The sequence below is a fragment of the Acartia tonsa genome, chromosome 7, assembly GCF_053477335.1.
Source record: "Acartia tonsa isolate MP-2025a chromosome 7, ASM5347733v1, whole genome shotgun sequence".
Taxonomy (NCBI): domain Eukaryota; kingdom Metazoa; phylum Arthropoda; class Copepoda; order Calanoida; family Acartiidae; genus Acartia; species Acartia tonsa.
In genome coordinates, this window is record NC_137266.1 from 21,175,343 (window position 1) to 21,201,211 (window position 25,869).

General features: G+C 32.0%; 2 protein-coding genes across 5 annotated transcripts; both read left to right on the forward strand.

The window, feature by feature from the left end:
- Positions 1-10: 10 nt before the first annotated feature.
- mRRF1 (mitochondrial ribosome recycling factor 1) lies at positions 11-13,745 on the forward strand. Of its 4 annotated transcripts, none has more exons than XM_080167873.1 (11): positions 3,451-3,681; positions 3,860-4,118; positions 4,239-4,419; positions 4,831-4,897; positions 5,477-5,547; positions 6,718-6,791; positions 7,917-8,000; positions 8,187-8,284; positions 11,787-11,910; positions 12,331-12,459; positions 13,314-13,745. In XM_080167873.1, the coding sequence occupies exons 2-11, from the start codon at positions 4,017-4,019 to the stop codon at positions 13,425-13,427; spliced, it is 1,044 nt and encodes a 347-aa protein (XP_080023999.1). In that variant the 5' UTR covers positions 3,451-3,681; positions 3,860-4,016; the 3' UTR covers positions 13,428-13,745. The 4 variants fall into 4 exon arrangements, with proteins under 4 accessions (XP_080023997.1, XP_080023999.1, XP_080023998.1 ...); XM_080167872.1 differs by having other exon boundaries at positions 3,464-3,701; XM_080167871.1 differs by having other exon boundaries at positions 11-4,118.
- On the forward strand, positions 13,737-24,641 carry LOC145325053 (coagulation factor XIII B chain-like). The gene is made up of 19 exons (XM_080167870.1): positions 13,737-13,867; positions 14,149-14,237; positions 14,455-14,564; positions 14,747-14,869; positions 15,781-15,886; positions 16,740-16,813; positions 17,013-17,277; positions 17,673-17,814; positions 18,142-18,277; positions 18,663-18,800; positions 19,173-19,220; positions 19,778-19,889; positions 20,029-20,406; positions 20,777-20,838; positions 21,065-21,161; positions 21,470-21,618; positions 22,125-22,222; positions 22,790-22,878; positions 23,258-24,641. The coding sequence occupies exons 1-19, from the start codon at positions 13,801-13,803 to the stop codon at positions 23,324-23,326; spliced, it is 2,352 nt and encodes a 783-aa protein (XP_080023996.1). The 5' UTR covers positions 13,737-13,800; the 3' UTR covers positions 23,327-24,641.
- Positions 24,642-25,869: the final 1,228 nt, after the last annotated feature.

Consider the following 25,869-nt stretch of genomic DNA (forward strand, 5'->3'; position numbering starts at 1 on the left):
TCGTTTAGTGATAAATATTTTGTACTTTTAGTGCAGCTATCTTTTAAGATAAACTTTCATTTTTTTCTAACCAGGCTAATTTAATTCAAGTAAATTAAAAAATAATCAAATTTCTAATCTTTCGACAAATAAACTTTGACTTGTCCTAACAAATTCTAATCAAAAATAAAATTACTAATAAGGCTTGAAGATGAATATTATCTTAAAGTTTATGTAAATAATTTTTTTCTTGATAAAAAAAAACTTACTGTTGCGTGTCAATTAGTCAAGATGCCCCCTAGTGAGTAAAAAATACACCAAAACTATTATTTTTTTTCATTATAAAACCAGTTTTTTTTCTTCATTGATTCTTTTATTTTTTTTGAAAGGTAATAAACTAATCATGATAATCTGTTGCTCAATACAAGGCGGAATGTTAGAGAAAATAAAAGGAATACAGATGGGAATACATTAAAATCCTCCAATTTAATTCCAAAGATAAAAATAAACCTTCGAATTGATTCAATATTTATAAAGGGGCGATGAGTATTAAAGAAAAAGCGCAAGAAAATCTGTAGTTGCTTATAGAAAAATATCCTTATAGCCATACTATATCATTTTTTAAAATGTTATATGATAACAGGCGTGATTAGTTATATTTCCTTCAATTACATATTATATTATTTAAGTAGAATTGAAGATGGAAACAAAACACATAGATATGCTTTGCTTTAATAAGTAACTTAAAATGCAAACTAAACTAAACCGCTTTAATTTTTTGTTTTGTTTCCCTGTTTAATTCATTTTGTCTTTCATTTTATTTTAACAGTTCAACAATTTAAACAGGTTTATAAAAAGATAAAAACAAATAAAATCTTATTTTTAGTTTATTACATTTTTTTCTCTCTTTTTTTTTAGTAGGTAGTCTTTTTTTTAGCCTACAAAAATCCCCGTAAAATATTATAGCTCAGTTCTCTTTTAAAAGTTTTGTCTTTTCTCCTTCAAATAAAAAAATACAAAAACTTTTAAACACATTTTCTTACATTTTTGATTGTGAAAAGATGAAATTTTTAACTAATGTATAATAAACTTTAAGTCTGACTTAAATCATTTGCTTTTTATCTTTATTATTTCAGTATTTAATACTCAATATTTTAGTTTTATTGTATAAAATCAGTTCCACGATTATATTTTTTTGATAAAGATATTTAAGGTTTTGTTGATAATTTTTGTTTCAATTATTAAATTAAAAAGTAATAAAAAGCAATAAAAAAAACTCAGTAATACTGAATGTCGCACAATTTTAATTTATTTTTTCATCATAATTCTCTTGGAATTTTTAAAGTTTTTCGTGGATTTTATCATAAATATCATATTCTTCATATTCATTGATTCTTAAAAAATGTTTTTGTTTTCATTCTGATTGAAAAAAGGGATGTGGATTTTTTTTGATTGGTTTCTGATTCTAAAATCAAATTGTATAACAGAGAAAGTAAAAATCAAGTTTCAAAGCATTTGGAGCTGAAATAGCTGATTATTATTATAATTTGTTTGTACGAATCTAAAACATTCTTAAGATTTTTCAAGGGTTCTAAAATTATTGTATATATATTGTAAATATGAAGTCAAGTAAGAAATTTGGGTTTGGTTCTTTTTATCCTATAAGCTGTGAAAATATTTTTCCAAAATTTTGAAACATTTTTCATATCTTTTATTTATGTTCCGAAAAAACTTTTCAAAATTCATTCTTTAAATGTTGCCATTTTAATGTATAAATTTCTGTTTAAATTTTCAGAAAAATGTTACAAAATTTTGGACCTTAATTTTTTATGTTTCTTGACTTTTATGTTGATAATAATGTGTAAGGGTTGTCTTTGCTTTTAGTGATTTTTATTGCCCATGGATGGCAAAAAAAATGCAGTCCGCTAAAAGTAATACATGGGTGTATATTCATTTTTTTGTTTCCCAGCTGCAAAATATTTTGTTTTTCCCCCCATGGTTTTTTTTTCCTAAGGTGGGGTAAAAAATGGAAAAATGGTTCGAGTACTCTTTATTTTTTCATTTTTTCTCCCTCTTTCAAGTATTTTATCCCCACCCCATTCAGCAGGGGATCCCATAAAGAATATATACCCCTGAAGTAATAACATATTTTTTTAGCAGTTGGCGTTAAAAATCACTTGAAGTAATTGGGGACTTGTTTGACACACTGTAACAATTAAACCAAAAATATTTTGTGATTCAAGGAATTACAGTGATTAATATTCATTGATTTATCATGTTATAACTTATTTTACTTTTTATTACAAAAAAATCATATTGTGTTCATTTATAATATTTCTATGTATTTTTTTTTCTTATTATCTCGCTCAGATTTCAGATTTGACACATTTTTTATAGCAGAAAACGCTTTCTAATACTTTAAATATGATAAAAGATGTTCAGTTTATTGTAGTCTTTGAATAATTTTAATTTTTAACTATTATGTATTTTTGATTACGCCTAATCCAGATCTCTCTTTTTTACCAATAGTATAAAAAAATCACATTTTTAACCATTTTTTACATCAAATCTGTAATTATTATATCCATTTTTTAGTAAGTTAAAGGATGTGTTCTTAGAAAAGTTCATGTAAATTTACCCAATAGACAACTATCTTATGGACAGGGGAAATTTTAAATAGCTTTAACTATTTTGTACATTTACTACAATTGAAATTGCAAAATTTTACTCTTAAATTTTCACAGAACTCGTCCTTTTAGGGCATACATTTTCGGGATCAATAGAATAATAACTTACAATGCCCTTTGTTAGAGTGTATTTTAGCTAGTCCTAAATGGAAAAAAGTCCTTTCATCGGTGTTTGAAAATCTTTTGAAATAAATCTTTTATTGTAAGAATATTGATGTCCTTATTGATTTTACTTTTTAACAAACCTTTGATTGTTTATAATTAAGATAAAAAGAGTAACTTAGCCAGATAGATTTTCATGTATTCCTAACATTTCATATTTCATAGTCGTTTCTTATTCTTCTAAATGGGGAAGAATTGTTGTAGAATTTTTGGTAGTAATAGTCTGGACTTATTAATATTATCCCGTAGCTCATTGTTTCTAGTAACAATCTTTATACTTTCTTTATATTGATGAGTAGAGAAAAATATTGTAGTTTCTTTATTATGTAGTACATTGTTTACTAGCAATAATCTTTCAATAGTTCAGGAATAAGGAATAATGCTTCTGAAAAAAAATACAATGATTCTTTTGCAGGGAGGGATGGGACATTGGGCTGTCCATTACACTTGTCCCCAAAGTTTTATTATAATATTTTCTTATTCGTTGGCTCACTAACTTTGAGGACTTTATTTAATTTTGATTTGTTTGTTTATGTTTATAAAGGTGATTATTTTTTGTATGGAAAAAATTGGCATAAAATATTTTTCCTCAGTTGCAATATTTCTTGTTCTTGTTCTCAATAGTTCAGAGTTGGGAAAGAACAGTTTGGAAAACAAATAGAAGAACAGAACAAACAAGGATTTACAATCAAAGTGTCACTTGTAATATTCGTTGAATTATTTATATAAAAAGACTATTTATTCTGTACTTAAAACTATATCTGTTCTTTTGGTTTTTCTGAAATTTCTACTTTACTCTCTGATAACTTTTAATCTAACTAATGTTTTACAAAATTCAATTACAGTAAAATGGGTTTGTTAAAATAGGATTTGGTGGTTGTATTTTGGACGATTTTTTTCTTACGAAAGAATCTTGATATATTGAGAAAATAATTTGTTATTAAAAAAAATTCAGTTTTTAGAAATATATACCTACATTGTCAAAGTTAAAAAAATATTCATTATGGCTAATCCTTATCCTATTTTTCTAGCCCAAAGCTGTATTAAAAAAAATATTTATAATTAACCTATATTTTATGGCTGTAATTGTATCAACAGTTTCTTTTGGACTAAACAAATGTTGTTAGTTTACATGGCATTCTATTACTATAATTACTATGCTATTGCTGCTGTACTGTTTGTTTGAAAATGGTAAGTATTACTACACAATTATTGTTTTACAGATTAAAAATGTGGTGGCAAAAGAGTTGTTCAGGTGTGCGAAGTTATACAACAGCTTTACAATACTTTAGGAAGGTCTGCAATTTTGTTTAAAATCTTGAAAATAATATCATACAAATATCTTAAACCAAAAATTCAGAAAAAAAATTTAATTTAAAGCGTGCTTAAAATAATTGCAGACTTTATTTCAGGATTAATAACAAAAATTTAAGTAGAACCATATCCAAGTCTTCATTTGGTTCAAGAACATTCATTTCAACAAGTGAAACTACACAGAATTTATTTTATCCAAACAGAAATTTAAATAATGTGAAATTATTATTACCTGTGATATATAACAAATCTTGGATTGCTGGAAAAAGTAGCAAAGGCAGGGACAAGGATTAAGATTATATTAATATGTTTAATTGTGTAAATGCATTAAGTTAGCTAAAGTTAGTTTTAGAGCCAGCAGTTTAGAAACAGGGTTAAAACGACTATGTCATGAGAAACTTGTATGAAATCCTTGTATGAAAGTAACAGGATCTGTGTCAGTTTTCTCTGTGTACCGAAGGATTTCGTTAATCACTTAACTGATATGGTTCTCTATACTTTACAATATACCTTCTCATATGTTGTGGGAAGGTTTTTAACTATTTTGCGGAAGGGTACCACCACTCTCGCAAGAGAAATCGCCCTCAGAAAAAGACGTTTAGAGTTAGGTACATGAAAAGATAAGTTGTACTACTTGTAGTAAATTTGTAACCAGTTAAAAAATGATTTAATTTCTGTCCCTGTAAAGGAGCAGGTGGAAATGAGACATCAAAAAAGACAAAGAAGGCCGTGGAGAAAATCATTGATGATCTTGTGTAAGTAAACATTTTTAAGGCGCAGCTACTCTTTACAGGGGTGTATATTCTACATGGGATCCCCTGCTCAGGGGGGGGGGGTGAATAAGTGGTTGGAGGGGAAAAAATGTAAAAATTAAGAAAACTGAAAACATTTTTTCCATTCCCCCCCCCCCCCCTCCTTGGTGAAAAAACTTAAAAAAGTGTGTGGTAGGAGGGATAAAATAAAGAAAATATAGAGTTCTTTAAATATTTTTCCATTTTCCCCCTACTTGGTGAGAAAAAACTAGGGGGGGGGAAGAAAAATAAAAAATTTTGTAGCAGGGGAAAAAATAAATCTTGTGCAGAATATACACCCCTGACTCTTTAACTTACTCGTTTACTCTTCTTACTTGGATATTATGACAAAGGAAAATTGTAGTCAATTTAGCTTGATAACCTAAAACCTAATTGGTCAGTTCATTCATCCAGTAGAATGGGAGGGGATGGGGAAATGAGGATGGAAGGTGGGAATCGTTATTTTAGCCATCACAAGTTTCACTTTATGAGAGAACGTGAAAATCTGGTGTAAGATCCATGTAATACTATATCCATTTTCAGAGGAGATGAGGAGGAAGAAATTTTTGTTGATATTCAAAATTCTCAGCTCAATAAATTCCTTATGGCAAAAGGCAGGGATAAAGATTATTTAAAGGCTTTTAGTAGCGATACTACTCTCAGTTTTACTTTGATTGGCCGTCTGTCCGACAGTCCGTAGCACTTTGAGAGAAATTTTCTCGGTTGTTATTTAAGATAGAATTCTGATATATTTTAATTGACGACACCTCTTCAAGCATGCTAAAGATCTTTTGAATAAAATTGTCGTTATTTCTATGATATCCATCTATCTCTTTTTTTGTTTATTGCACATGAATAACTCCCATTTGTCCATTAATGTTGCGCTACATATGGATATATTCATGCTTTTTTATTTTCTTGTGTTTACTTTTTATAGAAATTGTCCACAGAAACGTAGATACGAGACATATTTCATTTTTTCTCATTTTTGTATCCCTGAAATGAAATTCTTTCAAATCCAAATTTATTGATTGTCTCGATTCTTTTTAGTAGCGAAGCTACTCTATAATTCACTTTGTCTGTCCGTCAGTCAGTCAGTAACGCTATGGGGGAAACGTGATTTTCTCGGCTCCTATTAGAGATAGACAACTGAAATTTTTGGTATAGATTACCATGACATGTGCGCATCTAATCTATACATAGTTTTGTCCATCTGTCTATTAATTGGGGTGCTAGATCGATTCCTAGATTTTTACTTTTTTGCAATTTTCTCAATTCCTGTTCAAGATGAATGGCTGGAATTTTCAGGGATTAAATAAATTCAAATTCTACATATTTCCATCAAGTATTATTAAGATGCCTTTATTGGTTGGGGTGCTAGATCGATTCCTAGATTTTTAGGATTTCTTGATTTTTTCGATCCCTATACAATATAGACAGCTGAAAATTTCAGGGATTGAATAAGTTTAAATTCTACATATTTCCATCAAGTTTTATTACGGTACCCTTATTAGTTGGGGTGCTAGATCAATTCCTAGTTTTTAAAGTTTTTGTGATTTTCTTAACTCCTGTTCAAGATAAACGAGTGGAATTTTAAAAGGTTTCGTGATTTTTATTATTGAAATTTTTTATAACATACTCTAAAGATCATTTTCCCAGATGTCTATTCATAATTTTTGAGCTTAGCTACTTATGGATGTTGTCATCCTTGTTGTATTTGTTTTGTCTATTTTTTGCCTCTCAAAATATGTTTAAAAATTTTCTTTATATCCACCTACTTATAGGAAGTTCTGGTGGCGGCAAGGGTAAAAAGGGAGGTGCTCTTATTCAGAAGCTACCTTATGCTGAATTTAACGAGGTAAGCTAATTTAATTTTCATTATTCTGGGAATTTACAATTTCTCTCATTCTTTGACTAAAAAAAACTTTGGGTACCTTTATTGTTTCTTGATTGGGTGGTTCAAACAGAAATTGTCCGACCTTTTCGAGAAATAATTTCAATCTACCTATAGAAGTAACACCAACTTTTGTTACCCTCAGGGTGCCGGAGCCGTATAATTTTGATGCGGCTCCGGCTCCTACCTTAAAATTAATATATCAATTTTTTTTTCATTATTGAATTTGAAAAAATAAAATAAATAATATAAAATATTTTGCTTTTATTTGATTAAAGCTATATAAAAGTAGAAGGATGTGTGTCTATTTGTTAAGTAACAATAGTTTTTCAGTTTATTATATGGAAATAGACCGTTGCCAAATTATAATATTACTTTAAAAAATCATTTTTAGCTAGTCCGGAGCCGGAGCCGTTTTTAACGAAAAATACGGATCCGGCTCCGGCTCCACCAAAAATGTTGCTGCTCCCGGCTCCGGCTTCGGCTCCAGAACACTGGTTACCCTTATTTATTGGGGATTTGATCTAATTTATCTTCCCTTGTCATCTCCCCCAGGATTCCAGAGTTGGATCTTTAAATGTGTAGCCGTTGCCGTAGCATTAGCCGTAGTCGTAGCCGTAGCCGTCGCCACTGCAAGTGCTGCCAATAAAACCTGAATTTTTAAGTGTTTAAAGTTTTTACATATTATTATTATTTTTTTTATATTTTTACTGAAGTTCATAAAGAGGTTGTGATTTAAAGATTTAAAGCCGTGGCCACGCGTAGCCAATTTGATTTAAAGATCGCTATTAGGTTAGTGGCTGTACCTCTGGCAGCGGTAACGGCCACGGCTACACATTTAAAGATCCAGCTCAGGTATCTTGTTTCAGTAATGGTCACTTCTTGATTTTGGGGAAAAGGTCTTAGAAACAATGAGATTTCTTAAGTGTAAGTCCACAGTCATAACAAAAATATATTATTATTCAGTTTATGAATGTTCCAGCTATTTCTGAAAGCTTTAGCTTCAGACAAAAAACCTTATTATTTTATACAATGGAATATTCTTGAAGCTTCGCATTTGTTAGAAATAAAAATATCTATATTGTTTAGATAGTAAAAGGAGAACGGCTATGGAAAGAGATGGATAAAAGTGTGGAGAATTTAAAAACATTTTATATCCAACAATTAACAGTAAGGGAAACTTTGTGCTTATTTAGACTAATAAAAATATTAATATTTATTTAGCGGAGTTTTAATTTACACACTAATGAATTAGAGTATTTGTTTATCAAAAATTAACAGGTTAATGTCCCCTTCATTTCTGGTGTAAGAAATAATTACTACTTAATAGTTCCGAAGTACAAAGTTTGAACTGAAATTAGATCAGTGTCTTCCCTAGATGAACTTCCAGTAGAATTAGATGGAGATACATATCCATTGAATGAGCTTACTTCCATCTCTAAGAAGGATCCAAAAAGGTAAGCTAACATAGAAAGTTTTGCTTTTTCATTTGTATGAAAGTTAGCTGGTTTTATGCTATTGTGTGGGTAAATAAGTAAGACGCTAAATAATCCTTTTTTATTTCAAATCCTACTGTAGGATTTTTTCTGGCGTGATTAACAAGGAGTTAAGAAACATAAGAAACAACTAATGGAAAATTTTGTATTAGGTTTTTTTTTATTACTTTCTTGTAGAAATTATCTTTAGTGTTTCCCACGTGTAAGACTCTGGCGTAGATTTAAGATTCTCGCAAGGTATGTTCTATCATTCATCCACTGTTTAAGACTCTTCTTAAATTTGTGCTTTCGTAAAATATTTTTCATATCACTTGGTATTGTGTTTCGAGTATCATAATCTGCAACTCGTACAGTAAAGAAAGTTTTTCTTAGTTCAAGATAAATTTTTTCTTTCACTATGTCAAGAGAGTCTGTCTGTATTTACAATTGTTTTAAAAAATATAAGGGGGGGGGGAAGTTTGTACAGTTATAGGAAATGAAATTCAGTATAAAAGTTTGGGAGGGCCGTGTGGGCTTGTTTTTATGGTTATCAACCTAATTCTTTTTGTAGAGTCTCTTATATGACTGGATGTACACATAAAACTTTGAAAATTGAAATTCGGCACTTTCCTTCTTGGGGCTTGTGGAGCACAAAAAACCCCAAACGCTAAAAATATGAGTTCTGAGTTTATTTTTAAAGATATCAACCTGATTTTTAAAAAATAATATTCTTTTAACATAACTGAATCAACGAACCATTACAGATTTCATTTTGGAACTTTCCTTCTTGGGGCTTGTGGAGCACAAAAACCCCCCAAACACTAAAAATATGAGTTCTGAGCTTATTTTTAAAGATATCAACCTGATTATTTTAAAATAATACTTTTTTAACATAACTGAATCAACGAACCATTACAGATTTCATTTTGGGACTTTCCTTCTAGGGGCTTGTGGAGCACAAAAACCCCCCAAACACTAAAAATATGAGTTCTAAGCTTATTTTTAAAGATATCAACCTGATTTTTTTAAATAATACTTTTTTAACATAACCGAATCAATGAACTGTTACAGATTTCATTTGGGACTTTCCTTCTAGAGACTTGTGGAGCAAAAGATCCCCCCAAAACACTAAAAATATGAGTTCTAAGCATATTTTAAAAGATATCAACCTGATTTTTTTAAATAATATTTTTTAACATAACCTAATCAACGAACCATTACAGATTTTATTTTGGGACTTTCCTTCTTGGGCTTGTGGAGCAAAAGATCCCAAAACCACTAAAAATATGAGTTCTGAGCTTATTTTAAAGATTTCAACCTGATTTTTTTTAAAGAAAACTTTCTTAACATAACTGAATTAAGGAACCATTACAGATTTCATTTTGGACTTTCCTTTTAGGGTCTAGTGGAGCAAAAGACCCCCAAAAACACTAAAAATATGAGTTCTGAGCTTATTTTGAAAGATATCAACCTGATTTTTTTTACATAATACTTTTTTAACATAACTGAATCAACAAACTATTACAGATTTCATTTTGGGACTTTCATTCTTGTGATTTGTGGAGCAAAAGACCCTTAAAAACACTAAAAGTATGAGTTCTGAGCTTATTTTTAAATATATCAACCTGATTTTTTTTAAATAATACTTTTTGGGGGTCTTTTGCCCCACTAGCTTCTAGAAGGATAGTCCCTAAATGAAATCTGTAAAAGTTACCAAGTTCGGTTATGTTAAAAGAGTGTTCTTAAAAAAAATCAGGTTGATATCTTTAAAAATAAGGTCAGAACTAATATTTTTAGTGTTTTGTGGTTCTTTTGCTCCACAAGCCCCTAGAAGGAAAGTCCCATTTTTAGTGTTTTGGGGGTCTTTTGCTCTAGTAGACCCTAGAAGGAAAGTCCGAAAATGAAATCTGTAATGGTTTCTTAGTTTGGTTATGTTAAAGAAGTATTATTTTTTAAAAATCAGGTTGATGTCTTTAAAAAGAAGCCCAGAACTAATATTTTTAGTGTTTTGTGGTTCTTTTGCTCCAAAAGCCCCTAGAAGGAAAGTCCTAAAATGAAATCTGTAATGGTTCTCTAGTTTGGTTATGTTCAAAAAGATTCCTTAAAAAATCAGGTTGATATCTTTAAAAATAAGCTCTGAACTCATATTTTTAGTGTTTTTGGGGGTCTTTTGCTTCACCACCCCTTAGAAGGAAAGTCCAAAAATTAAATCTGTAATGGTTCCTTAGTTCGGCTATGTTAAAAAAGTTTCCATAAAAAAATCAGGTTGATATCTTTAAAAATAAGCTCAGAACGCATATTTTTAGTTTATGGGGGTCTTAAGATCAGAACTCATATTTTTAGTGTTTTTGGGGGTCTTTTGCTCCACAAGCCCCTAGAAGGAAAGTCCCAAAATGAAATCTATAATGGTTCATTGATTCAGTTATGTTAAAAGAGTAATATTAAAAAAAAAATCAGGTTGGTATCTTTGAAAATAAGCTCAGAACGCATATTTTTAGTGTTTGGGATTTTTTTGTGCTCCACAAGCCCCTAGAAGGAAAGTCCCAAAATGAAATCTGTAATGGTTCGTTGATTCAGTTATGTTAAAAAAGTATTATTTAAAAAAAATCAGGCTGATATCTTAAAAAATAAGCTTAAAACGCATATATTTAGTTTATGGGGGTCTTTTGCTCCACAAGCCCCTAGAAGGAAAGTCCCAAAATGAAATCTGTAATGGTTCGTTGATTCAGTTCTGTTAAAAAAGTATTATTTTAAAAAAATCAGGCTGATATCTTTAAGAATAAGCTCAGAACGCATATTTTTAGTTTATGGGGGTCTTTTGCTCCACAAGCCCCTAGAAGGAAAGTCCCAAAATGAAATCTGTAATGGTTCGTTGATTCAGTTATGTTAAAAAAGTATTATTTAAAAAAAATCAGGCTGATATCTTTAAAAATAAGCTCAAAACGCATATATTTAGTTTATGGGGGTCTTTTGCTCCACAAGCCCCTAGAAGGAAAGTCCCAAAATGAAATCTGTAATGTTTCGTTGATTCAGTTATGTTAAAAAAGTATTATTTTAAAAAAATCAGGTATCTTTAAGAATAAGCTCAGAATTCATATTTTTAGTTTATGGGGGTCTTTTGCTCCACAAGCCCCCAGAAGGAAAGTCCCAAAATGAAATCTGTAATGGTTCGTTGATTCAGTTATGTTAAAAAAGTATTATTTAAAAAAAAACAGGTTGATATCTTTAAAAATAAGCTCAGAACTCATATTTTTAGCGTTTGGGGGGTTTTTGTGCTCCACAAGCCCCAAGAAGGAAAGTGCCGAATTTCAATTTTCAAAGTTTTATGTGTACATCCAGTCTTATAAGAGAGCCTACAAAAAGAATTAGGTTGATAACTATAAAAACAAGCCCACACGGCCCTCCCAAACTTTTATACTGAATTTCATTTCCTATAACTGTACAAACTTCCCCCCCCCCCCCCTTGTTCGTTGTTTTTATACAGGTTGATAATCGACTCCTCTGCTTTTCCTGAAGCTACGAAAACAATCATGGAAGCCATCCGTAATTCTGGAATGAACCTTAACCCACAACAAGAAGGATTAACCATTTATGTCCCCATCCCTAAGGTATGATTAATTGAATGGGTAATTAAATAAATATTAAATATGTCATAATTGAGTGCAGCAACATTAAGCCAACGACTTTTTAATTTATTGAAACAAGTTAACCATTTTACAAAAGATATTTCGTTACTGTAATTAAAGAAATATTATTATAAAATATAGACTAGTTTCTTTGCTAACAATTTATATCAGAATATTTTTCTTTTAAAACTTGAAGAGTTTAGATTTTTGCACAAAATTTGTTCTTACTCTAATAATTTGACCCTTCCAGCTGACTAATATAACGAAACCCCTGATCATTTTACCCTATCCCCTACTGGAGAAAAGTACTTGCCAACAAATGAGGACTAAAGTAGCAACCTTGAGGACAAAATTTTCACTGTCATAATATCCATGTATATTATATGCATTCATTTATTTGAGGTTACAAAAGAGCATAGACAAAATTTAGCTGAGGGAGCCAAGAAAAAGCTAAACGAATGTAAGAATAACATCAAGAAAATTCAGAACAATTGTGCAAAGCAAGTCAGTGAAGATGAACTTTCAGACGAGGTAGGTTAATTTTCTCATTTATAATTTTATAAGTAAGAGCCCCATGCGAGCTTTTATTATAATTTTCTGTAATTGAAATATTTTCACTTAACTCACACGTGGATATTCTATATCAAAAATTCAAATACTACACGGTCTTGTTTTGGTCTTAAGGGATAAAACAATGGAAAAGTAGATAAAGATTGTTTGTTTAATACAAACCAATTAAAATTCAATAAAATTGTCCAAAGGGAACTATCCACGAACGAGAGCAAGTGATTCTAAGAACCTCCCAGCATTGATCCATAGTATTTTTTTAGTGAACATACTAGGTTTATGTTTAATATTTGGTTTTTCAACTAAAAAGTTGGGTTTTACCCTGGTTTTATATTAAAAAAAAACTTTAAAATGTACCTAAATTTTTTTTATGCAATATCATCAAATGCTTTGTTGAGTTCTAAGGACAAAATTAAATAACACGGCAGAAAAGCATCAAATGCTGTAAATTGTAAAAGTACATTAATGAAGCTGTTTACAATAATACAAGTTACCAACCCTTTTTCTAAATATACATATTTTATCAAAATAATATACTTTTGTGTCAAAGCTTTTAAAAACAGTTTTAACTCATTAAAACATTTGGTGATATTGCACCAAAAATGCTTTACTTTTCAAAGTTTTTTTTCATATAAAACTATGGTGAAACCTAACTATTTAGTCGATAAACCAAATATTAAACATAAACCTAGTATATTCACTAAAAAAACACTATGGATCAATGCTGGAAGGTGCTTAGAAGTCATTTTAAAACTACCAGTGTAATTTACAGACCTATGTCCCTTCCGGCCCTCCTTTTACTGTCTTGATAATTTCAGATCACCAAAGAGGACAGTAAAGCGGCCCAGGACACAATCAAACTGATATCCGACCACTTCCAATCTCAGGCAGATGCACTCTGCGCTACTAAGATTAAAGATCTCCTTGGTTAAATAGAAATTGTATCCTGTAATTTTAAAAGGGTTAATAAATAACCATAAAACATTGATTTTAAAGGATCTTTTGATTCTTAATTAAAGTTAAGCTTAAATCGACTTGAATTTGAAGTGACTTTTTTTCATAATTTTAACTTTTCTAATTTTTCTTTTTAAGATTTTCTTAAAAATATAACAATTTGAAAATCAAACTTATGTTTTAATAAGCTTTCATGTCCAAATTTGCTTTGGGTAATATTGTTATTAAAGAAGTTTTAAGAGGGAAAATCCTAATATCATTGGTGTTAATGTCATACCTATTGAATTATTTTCAGATGTAAATATGAATTGTATATAGAACTCCTTTCAAAGGAGAAAAACACTCTTGAAAATGCTCCTATTGATTGTTGGGTTGTTTGGGAGTGTTTTGTCGCAAGATGCTAGCGTGGTTCAACCAGGTATAATATTTGATAGTTGCGAAAATTAAAATGTATACAAAAATCAGCTGATTTTAAAGCATGTTAGAATATAATTGCTGCTAATAATTATGAAAAGTATAATGTGGTTTTTGTGTTGAAATAATATTATTTAAATCAAATATGATTTTGTTACAATAGTCCAACATAGAAAATATGCTTCAAGTAAATTTTAAAAAGTGATTAGTTTTAAGAAGCAAAGCATTTTTGTATTTGTTAAAAGATTTATAATTTTTCCTTGGACAATGACATTGTGATTTCAGCGCCACCGTGTCTGCACCCTGGCAATATCGAGCATGGCATTTCTGATTGGAATGGAACTGGCAATGTTGCCAGATTTGCCTGTTATCAGGTATTAGCTTTATCTTTCAATTTAATAACCCAACCCTTTGAATGAAAACATTTACAGAATAAAATTGAATTATTAAATTTTTAACACTTAAGTATCTAATTTTTGTACTACTTAAAGACTATTTTGTTCATTACATCACTTATGTATTATGCTAGGTAGTTAATCTACTAAACGATTGAAGTAAGAATCTCTATATTAATAAAACCAATTCATTTAGGGTTATTACCTTGTGGGGCCTCCAGAACTGAAATGTAGATATGGATCCTGGTATACAGATGCTCAGGTGGACAGGCCAACCTGTAAACCTGTCGTATGTGGACACATTGAGTAAGTTTATGTTTGAATTTGGCGCCAAGTATGCCTCGTTATATTTTTGTTTAAATTATGTCGCCTTAGGTCATACTTTCATATGAAATATTCATTTATTTATGTTAGATGGACAAACAAACAAAAATTATGCCACTTTTCTATAAGGATAATGTGCATTACACATTAATGCCTATATTTAGTATACCCCACGGATCACTGACCAGCGGAATCGCGGTGAAGTACAGGACGGGGGAACACGTGGCTATCGTCTGCCATGAAGGGTTTAAACTCAAACATGAATCTAATAACAAAATTGTTTGCAGGTATTTATTAAGTTTCCATATTATATTAAAACAAGTGAAGTATGTCAACATCTATAGTAGCAAAGCATTAAAAGGGACAAAGTAAGTTATGGGGCAGATGTGCAGTGATTTATAAAAAAGGGAGAGAAAATATATATGAAAATAAAATAAAATTAACTTGGCCGAAAGACCAACGGCCTAAGTAAATTGTATACTGGATGTACATTAGTAAAAGAAATCTTAACAAAAATTTTCAGCCGTCTATCATAAATGGGAGACTTAAAAAGTAGCTTCAATATTAGGTAGCAACAACAATAATTGCAATTTGTAGAATTGATAATAACATTGTTAATGAGCTTTTTTAACAATTGACTGTTATAATATACAGTATTAGTTAAGATAATCTAAAACAGCGGTAGGTATATAGTAGGGTTGGGCCGGATATCCGGTGTGGCCGGATATCCGGCCATTTTTAATATCCGGCCGGATACCGGATATTGAAACTATCCGGCCGGATATCCGGCTCTATAATTTTTTATACTTTACACCAAAAATCTCTGCTTTTTAAAATCTTAAATGGCTATAATTTTCTTATTGAAACTAGAAGAACATTTTTTCTGAATAAGTTTAACTTTATCAATGTAAATTTATATAAGATTTATGAAGAAATTTTTTTTTTACTACTTTAATATCTGGTAATTTGGTCGGTTATCCGGCCGGATATCCGGTAATTTGGCCGGATAACCGGATATTTGCCGGATATCCGGCCGGTTACCGGATATCCGGCATTTGAAATCAGCCGGATATCCGGTATCCGGCCAAAAAAGTATCCGGCCCAACCCTAGTATATAGTAAAGTCGTTCGTACATACTTAGCATTTGGATAGGACATTAAGTAGGATAGATCTTAAAACTTAACATTATAAAATTCAGGGAGGACGGGACTTGGAGTAGTTTGCTAGGAACAGAGTTTCCCTATTGTGAAGAACGGGGCTGTACATTTTCGGATACAAGTATGCCTGACACCGGGCATGTAGAGGTAATGACAATCTAAATGATTACATCTCCTTCTGTGATAATGAAATGTCCCTTTGTTAGACACGAAATGGAGGAAAACGTAGCCTAAAACCATGAACGATAAACTGATGTTCATTCTTACTGGTGATGAAAAATCCCTCTTCTGTAGAATAAAATTATTGGTTGTAAAATTTAGACACTTTTACAAACCCTAACCAATCATTACTTAATAAAGCACCAAAAAAGAGAGAAATGTTATATAAAACTTTAAGGGGGGGGGGTTTAATGCAACCATCTCGTAATCAGTGAGCAAATGGCACTTAGAATTCGAATTTCCATCTGAAATTTTGCATGAGTAATCCTCGGTAGGTCTATTTTCCCTAAATCGAACAAAAAGTTGGAAAAGTAACGGCTAACGGCAGGCGGCTCAGCTGTTTTGTCATTTTTTTGATATCTATATTGCAAATTAGTCACGAAACCTCTCTCAACATAATACTCTTTTCTACTCCAAAACGCTATCAAACGGTTCTACACGGTAGCTGTTGGTGCTGTTGGTTTTAAAAATGGTTATTTCTATCATTTAACATGAATTAAACCAAAAATATGTTTTAAAAAGTTGATTCCTACGTAATTGATGATGGATTTACCCTGAAAATAGGCTAAAAACGGCTGAACGGCTGAGCCGCTAGCCGTTACTTTTCCAACTTTTTGTTCGATTTAGGGAAAATAGACCTACCAAGGATTACTCATGCAAAAGTTCAGATCGAAATTCGAATTCTAAGTGTCATTTGCTCACTGATTACGAGATGGTTGCATTAAACCCCCCCCCCCCCCCCCCCACTTAAAGTGTACCTATTTAAAACTGTTTATTTTAGGTAAATGGGATTCGCATTACAATTGGCCCTTCTTTTCAATATCAAGAGGGAGACAGTACCTTTGGCATTTACATGTAAGTTTATTTTAGATATATAAAAAAATTGCGGTCTTATTAAGTTATTTGAACAAAAATAAATACCCTTAGGCATTTAGGAACATTTTATCTTTTCATGTAGATATTTAAAATATTTTTTTGCCAACAATGCAAAGACACGTTAAATGATAAAAAAAACTTCCACCAAACTTTAAGTGTAAATTAAAATTAATTTTAGGCCGGGGTCTGTAATGAAACACACATGTCAGAGTGGCTGGGTCGTAGTGCCCGTCAGTTCTGCCAACCGCGCCTGCCGCATGGGCCGCTGGGACGGCAGCCGCGGCAAGTGTGTGCCCAAATCACCGAGGATTAAGCCACGCGGCAGTTGTCCCCCGCCGCCGCTGATTAATAACGGATATTTTCTGTCGGAATTGGCGGAAAGATTTCACGGGGAGAAACCGTATGTTCTGCCGGTTTCTGGGGCTTATCAGCATACTTATGAGGTAAACTTTGTTTTTGTTACAGTTTAATATGAAACAGGGATTTCAGGGATAAGAAAAAAGAAGAAATTGATGTACATCTAAGTTCCCGAAGTATTGAGCCAATGAAAAAGAAATCGTTGGTACAAGTGTAATTGACAGTCCGATAGTCCCTTCCTCAAATGTACATTTTGTTCAGGTTTCTGTTTGTTTCTATGATATCCTACCATATAAACAGCAAGATTATTTTTTGTCTAAAGCTTTAGATTTTAACAGATACTGAAATAAGTTCTCCTCTTTATAATTGCTTCACGAAGGTCCTGGCATTCATAAAACATTGTCGCTAGTTTTGTTTCATTATATTATAGATATTCTTTTCAACTTTTGCTGCTGGATATCTAATTGTGTTTTGTATCTAGGTTGGAGCCGTGGCACGGTACCACTGTAACGACGGATATCGCCTCCACATGTTGTTTGGTCAAGATATCTACAGATGCACAGCCGCAGGGTATTGGGTGCCCAAACAACCTCCTGTCTGTGTTAGCAAAACTAACAATTTAGGTAAGTTGAGATTTATTATTTAGAATAAGTGGAATAAACCGCGGCCTTGGCTCAACACGTAGCGCATCGAGAGATGATTGGTTCAAATCTCGACTCATCACAGCGTCATTATCAAGACGTTAAAAATGGCTACTACTGCTGCGATGTCAGATGTGCGACATTAAGAGTTCGAGTAGGAGGATTGCCAGGGTATAACAGGCACGACGTATTACCATACATTGCTTAGGACTTTCAGATAGGGGTCGTGAAATTAAAGGGTTGACTGCTGGAAATCTTTTTAGAATAGTAAGTAGGTATATCTAATAATATAAAAAACCTTTTATTTAGAACCCCTGGCAGAAATGATGTGTCAAGTGCCGGAGGACGTGACGTTTGCCACGTACAGGGCTGTGGAGGGTGTGGTCACCCCCAATGGAGCCCTGCATGGTACTATTCTGGAATACAACTGCAACATCGGTTACAGGTATTCAATTCATCTATTATAATTTTAGATTCCTCTTTAATTTATATTTTGTATCAAGTTAATAGTTGCTTCGTCCATAGCCTCTAGATAAAGGCGAATGTGGTCAGGAAAATAGCATTAAATCTTCTATAAAGCTTCCTTTGGAAGAACAAGCTACGGCTTTTTTTCAGATCTTCAGGCTCAGACAAATAACCTACTTCTTCATATAATACGATTTGAATATTTCCACTTTACACTTTTGTAAATACAACTTCTATGTAAATTCCTTGTTTCCGAGTAGTTCCTGGGATATTATTGGACGCTTACAATGACAGTTCTTTTTGCTGTCTTTCTATTGGAAACATCAATAAAACTGACCATAAAGCCTTAATCTTTAAACTTTTAGGGATACAATTCTGCCGTGTCTGCCAAGCCGACGTACTTGCCATGCAGGGGAATGGGTGGGTTCTCTGCCATCTTGTGCCCCCTTCGAGTTTTGTCCTTCAGTGCCAAGAATTCAGAATGGATATCTTGCCACTCCCAGGTACGATAGATTAAAGAAATAAGCTAATACATTGAAGTGAATTCCTATTGATGATACACAATATTACCCCTTCTGTAAATTAAAATTAGTGGTTGAGACGTTTAAACACTCAGCTTAATGAAGTAACCAATCAAAATTTAATAGGTAAAGTCTCCACAGTAGTTAAGCCAAAGAATAAGAAAACGTATTTATAAAACTTAGTGGATTATATTCTGTGGAAAAACTAGGATGACTTCTTTTTAGAAACTTTGCTTAATAAATAATAAAGATTAATGATATAAGTCTTAGATTTTTGTACCAAAATCATAAAAAAAGAATACATACCTACCCATTTGTAATTTTTGTGTGTTTCAAATAATGCTTTTTTTCTAGGGAAGAAGTATACAGGCTGCACAGCATTATCAAGTATGGTTGTGATAGGTAAGAATTACATTTTTTTCAAATGAACTATGACTAAAGATTATCCAATAGCATTATGACTAAAGATTTTAGTTATATTACTTGCGGCTGTGACCGTAGTTTTTAGGAAGAGAAAGCAGAAGGGACAGATTATCCAATAGCATTATGACTAAAGATTTTAGTTATATTACTTGCGGTTGTGCCCTAGTTTCTAGGAGGAGGAAGCTGAAGGGACAGAAAAATAGACTAAAACCAACCAAGATTTAATTTTAAAACCTTCCAAATTCGCTATGATTCAAGATTCTTATTATGTGGATGCGCTCTGGCTTCTAGGTGCTGTAATATCAAATGGGAAGGGAAGGGGACAGAAAAATACATTAAATCCAACCCATGAGTTAAATTTTTAATCTGGGACGTATGTGAAACTTCCCTTAAATAGAGAACTCAATCGGTTGTGGTTAGCGAGGTCTTAACGTCGAAAAAAAATGAAAAAACTTGATAGTGGTAAACAATTGCAATTTTCTTATTGTTTTATGTTTTAAGAATCATTCATTTGATAATTTATCATTTGTGTTTAGGGGTTTCTGGCTGGTTGGCGAGGACACAATGCAGTGTCAAGCCACAGGCTGCTGGGAACCAAACGCGCTGCCCAAGTGTATTGATGAAAACCTACTCTCAACTTGGAATGAGGTCAGTTTTAGATTTTGTTTTGATTTTTTTTTTTGTTCAACTAACTTAAAATCATTTATGTAACTAATCCCATCAAACTTTAAAGGTACAATAGAGTAGTTTCTGAGTTATTTCTGAAATAAATAAAAAATTCTTTCAGGATGCTGGAAGCGTATCATTGATAGTTCTACTGTTGAGCGTTTGCGGCGCGCTATTACTTGTCTCCGTGAGCACTGCTGTTTGCGGCGTGCTTGCTTGCCGCCGAAAACGTGTCCCTCCGCCAGCGGGCCCAGCCCATTGGTCTACACACGTTACAGTAACGCCCAATTGCCGCGGCGGCCGGGATAACGGTGGTGATATGGTGGGCTTAGGCGGCGGGGGAGGGGTGAGGGATAGTTTGGGAATGAACGGCAACGGGTTGGCCGCTGGGATAGATTATTCCGGCAGTGGTGTTGGCGGCCAGACGTCAGCTGCTCTGGTGACAGCTGGTGCTCCTGGTCAGCAGGATAGAGTGGCGCTCATTGCTTTTGCGGATCAGGTAGGATTAATATTAGATTGATCCTTATATAAATTAACAGGATGTCTGTGTGTAGCTAAGGATCTCGCAAAACGATGAAACTGGCAAAGTTTCCCTTTTACTATAAAGCTTCTTATATGATATGACAAGGGAAGGTTTGTAACTAGTTTGTGAAATTAACCCCTAGACAGAAATATCGTTTAAGTACCAACATCATTAGTTATTATACTCAGTCGCACATTCAATGGTTCCTACCTAAATATCCTAACTTATCTTACATCCTAATTTTATGCATCCTTCTGAATGGAACTGTAACCAATCGGCTTCCTTTTATGTCCCTCTTATATTAAGTAATAAAAAACTACGCGAATTTAAAAGTATATTACTTCAGGAACCAGTTATATTACCCAGTTATGAAGAGGCTTTAAGGGAAACTTCTGGTAATTCTTCAAGGTAAAATGGATATTATAAAGTTGAATATTAATAGGTATTCGGTTTTTGTTTGTAATTAGTTTACTTTTTTAAAATGAAAATATGTTCTTAACTATTATCCTATGTAACTTTTAGAACAATACTAATGTAGAGTGATATCGCCAACAATAAAGACAGAACTTCTAATATAGTATAAACTCAATCAAAGAGTCATACTACATATATTTTAATAACTCAAATTGTGTAGAACACGTGGAGATAGATCCAACGGATATGGGAACAATGGGAGACAACACCCTCCACACAGATCTAGATCCAGGCATGCCCAGGAACATATTGTCCAGGTTTGTGGCTATTTTATAAGATTTTAGGTGTTTTCATGTACTCAGATACCGTTAAGTTAAGACTTTGAAACAGGATTAGAACTTGGATCTTGGCAAATGCAAACATCTTCTATATAATCTTTGTGCCTTAATTACTTCCAATGTTAGGTTTACTTTATGGATGATCACAGTAGATCAGATTTAGGCTATGTTATTGTTTCTACTGGTGCTTGATCACTTTTATTAAACCAACTATGCGAAGTGTCATTTTTAAATTTATTGGACGATCATAGCTTTTTAGACTCAAATAAATGTTGGATAATCTTTAGGTGAATGGCGGATATACAGGCGGTCGTAGAACTGGCCGTAGCAGCCAACAGCCGCGTCATGATCCGGACACTGTGTCACATGGCAGTCTGGGCTGTAGCTGGCCGGTCAGACAACACTCTGCTACAAACTCACAAACAGCTAGTCTAAGGTAAATACAAAAAAATAGATGATTAAAACAGAGTGTAGCAGGGATCTAAAGGGTTAAGGCAATAGACGATAATTTGATGTACCTCCCCAATGATTTTACACAAAATTACCTCTCCTGTAGATTAAAATAAGTGGTTGAAATGTTTGAACACTCCTAATAATAAACCAACCAATCAGAACTCAGTAAAAGTCAACAAATAAGAAAATGTTATTGTATGCTTTTGGGACTCGTTTAATGAACAGCCCATTGTCTACTCTCTCTTTGAGAGAGAATATACAAATTTCCGCCAGTAAATAATAATCCTTACTAAGACAAAATGTTTTATTATTCTGAAATTTTAGCGACTGGATAATATATTTGTTTTGATAAATGTTTGCTTTCCAGACAGACACTCAATGAAACTTTAATTCAAGTTTCGCTACTGTGTATTCGGCACTACAGACAATTCCAAATTTAAAGTAGATTTGTTTATAAAACTTACGTTTACTGTTAATATTTAATTTTAGATCTGGAAGTATCCAAAGCGTGGAAACAGCTGGAAATAGTGAAACTACAACTGGAACTACGGAGGCTTCGCAGACTCCGTCTTGCAGGGCTTTGGCAGGTTAGGGTTCACTCTTATTGTTTGTTGATATATCGAGTTAATTAATAATAAAAATCACTAGAATGCATTAAAAGAGATATTGATTGATTATTTTGTTACAATATTAACTGTTTGATAAGATTTCATACTCAATTCGAATGATCCAATCTTTGTTTTTGAACCCAAAAAGCTCCTCTGAAATTACAAGTAGTTTACAAAGTCGTTTTTGAGATCTTACTGAGCAGTGTTTAGTGAACATATACTTGTGATTTCACCCTTCTGTTAATAGGATATAGAATATAGATGTCTGTATTATCAATGAATATACATAGAATACGTGGATATTGTGAGATATTCGAGAATACCCTAATAAAATGTTTCTCCTAGCTGTCTAATATAACAACACCCCCCATGACTTTACCTCACCCGGACCATAGAAAACGTATTGGCCAATAACTGAGGACTATATTAGCAACCTTAATTGTCAAAATAAAATTCCAGGCACGATATCCACGTATTCTATATCCATTGTATTATTTGTTTTTGTTGAATGTCAAATATAAAGCTCCAAGGAAAATATTTCTATAGGATCTTTGGCTTCCTTTGAGACCGCCGGAGGAAACACAGAAGGTGTCCCTCTCCTAGAGGAACATGAGTTCGAATCCACCACTAATTCGGTAAGCAATTTTTGTTGCAAAGAATCTTTTTTAGTTTTTTATAGCTGCAATTATCTTAAAATGATAATTTTCAAGAAAGTTACATTCGCCCATTCAATTACAAAACTTGATTCAAATTAATAGGATAATTCCTTTAACTATTTTATTTTTGTAGATATTAAAGTAAAAGAGTATAGGGTTCATGAGAACTATGTAGCATTCCCTTCAGGGAAGGAACCATGTTTCGATTTTGTATTGGGTCTTTGAATTCAGCCAATATCGTTGGAAATATATACACAATACAATATATACAAAACAATTTGCTAGCAGACGAAAAGGGTCTTGGGGCAGATAGTTGTCTGGATTATACAACATCTATACTTACAACTATATTTTGTAGATCTCCGAGCACGGAGACACAGCAAGCGCCTACAGTGACACAAGCAACAAATCAATCAATAACAAATAATCCAACAATAGATGACGTCAGAATAACAACCTAGAAATACATTATATTATTTCCATCAAATATCAGAAAAAAGCCAAAAAAATATTCAAAATGAAGATATTACTCCAAAGATTTTTAAATAAACCTAAAACTACTATTTGAGAAAACAACGAACAAAGTAGAAAATCTTGGAAGTGCAATAGAATTTTAAAAGTTTAGAAAATTCCAAGCAAAATAAAAGAAAATATGCACCAAAAAGAGGCTTTAAAAATATCTAGTCGTTGAAAGATCATATATGAATATCAAACTATAAATCCTATAATCATTTATCATCATTCCATAGCTAATAAATGTATAAATATTTATATAAAAACAACAAATTCATAAAAAAAATCATTATATTAATCATCTCATATTATTAAATGTTGCCATATAATATTTAATGATCTCAATTTTTGAAATGAATCTCTAATTTCAAAATAATGCCAAAAATCTTTAAACATCAAGAATAACTATTCAAAATTAAAAAGAAATTCAACTTCTAAAGGTTTTTGAGGCATTTTAATATTAATAATTTAATATATCCAAATGCTTTTCATAGCACAGCCTTTTTGTTTAAACTTTATTAAATCATGATTTGCTATTAATAGTTTGAAAAAAGTTACTCTATAAAAAGCAAGTATTATCCCTATATACAAAATATAATGAAAGAAATATCTCTAATATATTATATTGTAAACTAATCTTGTCATATTTTAGTCATTTTCAGGGAGGAGGGAAATAATTTAGAAGATTTTTTATTCTCCCTCATCCCTGGCCATAATTTGCACCTATTGCAGTAAGGTAGATGAGTAAATTGTTGTTTATAAAGTGGTTATTCTACAAATCGTTGAACAAATCTACAAAGACCCTTGGGAAACAAATATCCATTTATTTCCCCGAGGGTCTAAATTGGCGGATTTCTAACAAAAAAAACGAAGATTTTTTAAATTTGATCAAGACACTTTAGGATATTAGTCGATTTTTCTCAATACAAATTTTAGAGATGTTTAAATCGGGCTGTAGTTTTAGAAATGGGTTATTTGTATTTAAAATAGCAAGGATATCTTGATCCATAATAAAAAATAATATCTGTAAATGTTAATAAAAGAATACACGAAAAAGTAAATGATAATTTGCTCATAACCTTATAACATATTATTATTACCTACTGTAAATGTATTATTACTACTATTATTGAAACCCTTACCAAAGATTTATCTATAAATTAAATTAAATTGCTATTATGATTGTCAGTATTAGATTTGTTCTTAATAAAAAAAATTTAGTTTAAAAATGTTCAATGTATGATAATTAATCCTTTCATTTCAGATTTAATTTATATAGAAGCGAAGCTGATATACAAGTCTTTTGTTAGTGTAAAATCATTAATCCGTATCGGTTTAAATAGTTGTTGAGATAATAAGCTTTAAAGAATAAAAATAACACATAAAGAATTGTTGTCTTAAAAGCTAAAAAAATCAACTTACTTTGAATGGACCTACATCATATGCTTTCTAGCAGCGTTGTAGGGCCGGAGCTTGAGCCGTAATTTCCGTTTAAAAACGACTCCGGCTCCGGGTTAGCTAAAAAAAAGAGATTTTTTATTGATTATGATTTGGTAACTTTTGTGTCGTGTGCAAATGCCCCTTTTAATTTTTTTTTATCAAAAATTTAACTTTTAAAACCTTCAAAAGTCAAAAATAGACTTGGCCAAAAAAATATTTTGAGTTTTTCTTTATTTTAGGTCGGAGCCGGAGCTGGAGCCGTTGTTTTCACAGTGCGGGGCCGGAGCCGCACTAAAATCAAACGGCTCTGCAACGCTGCAAACGAAACGTTCGCAAAGTTATACCATGTTACAGGAATCACCATGTCAAGTTGAAATCAATTGGACAATTCTAACCTGCCTAAAATAAATAGCACGTTATGGACGTACTATTTTCAAAAAAATTCACATTTTGCCACCGGGAAAATCGCTAATTTCCTTGCAAATAAATGGGGTAAACTAGTTGAAAACAAAACGTGCAAGAAAGGTGCAAGCCACGCGATAAATAGATTGTAAGCAAAAGGAAAAATAAGCCATAAAATATTGGCTTAGAAACGTGCCTCAATGTTTGTTACTTTGCACTGATGAAATACAAGGAATACTATTCTGGAAAATAATGTCAAAGAAAAGATCAGGGATCTAAAGGGATAAGACAATTGGCCTATAAATTGATGTAAAGCCTCAATGATGATGCACAATATTACCCCTTCTGTAGATATTCTTTGACACTCAATTAAACGAACCAACCATCAATGTTCAATTAAAGTCCCCAAGGTTTTTAAGACAATAAATACGAAAATGTTAAATATTATCAAACTTAGGCGACTACTGTAATAAATAGCCTTAACTTAAAAAAAAATATTTTTTGTCCCATTTTTTTGAGTTCTATTGTACTAAGGGCCCAAGAAAAGGATCAAATTAATTATAGACATGTTTTAGGAAAAAGAAATTTACAACTTTAATCATATCTTTGCCTTAC

Bases quoted from the DNA above. Each gene is read 5' to 3' on its own strand.
- mRRF1 (XM_080167871.1), top strand. From the start codon at position 4,017: ATGGTAAGTATTACTACACAATTATTGTTTTACAGATTAAAAATGTGG. The intron at 4,420-4,830 runs GCAGGGACAAGG...GTCCCTGTAAAG, and splicing joins TGCTGGAAAAAGTAGCAAAG to GAGCAGGTGGAAATGAGACA. The intron at 11,911-12,330 runs GTATGATTAATT...CATTTATTTGAG, and splicing joins TTTATGTCCCCATCCCTAAG to GTTACAAAAGAGCATAGACA.
- LOC145325053 (XM_080167870.1), top strand. From the start codon at position 13,801: ATGCTCCTATTGATTGTTGGGTTGTTTGGGAGTGTTTTGTCGCAAGAT. The intron at 20,407-20,776 runs GTAGGATTAATA...ATATTACTTCAG, and splicing joins TCATTGCTTTTGCGGATCAG to GAACCAGTTATATTACCCAG. The intron at 20,839-21,064 runs GTAAAATGGATA...CAAATTGTGTAG, and splicing joins ACTTCTGGTAATTCTTCAAG to AACACGTGGAGATAGATCCA.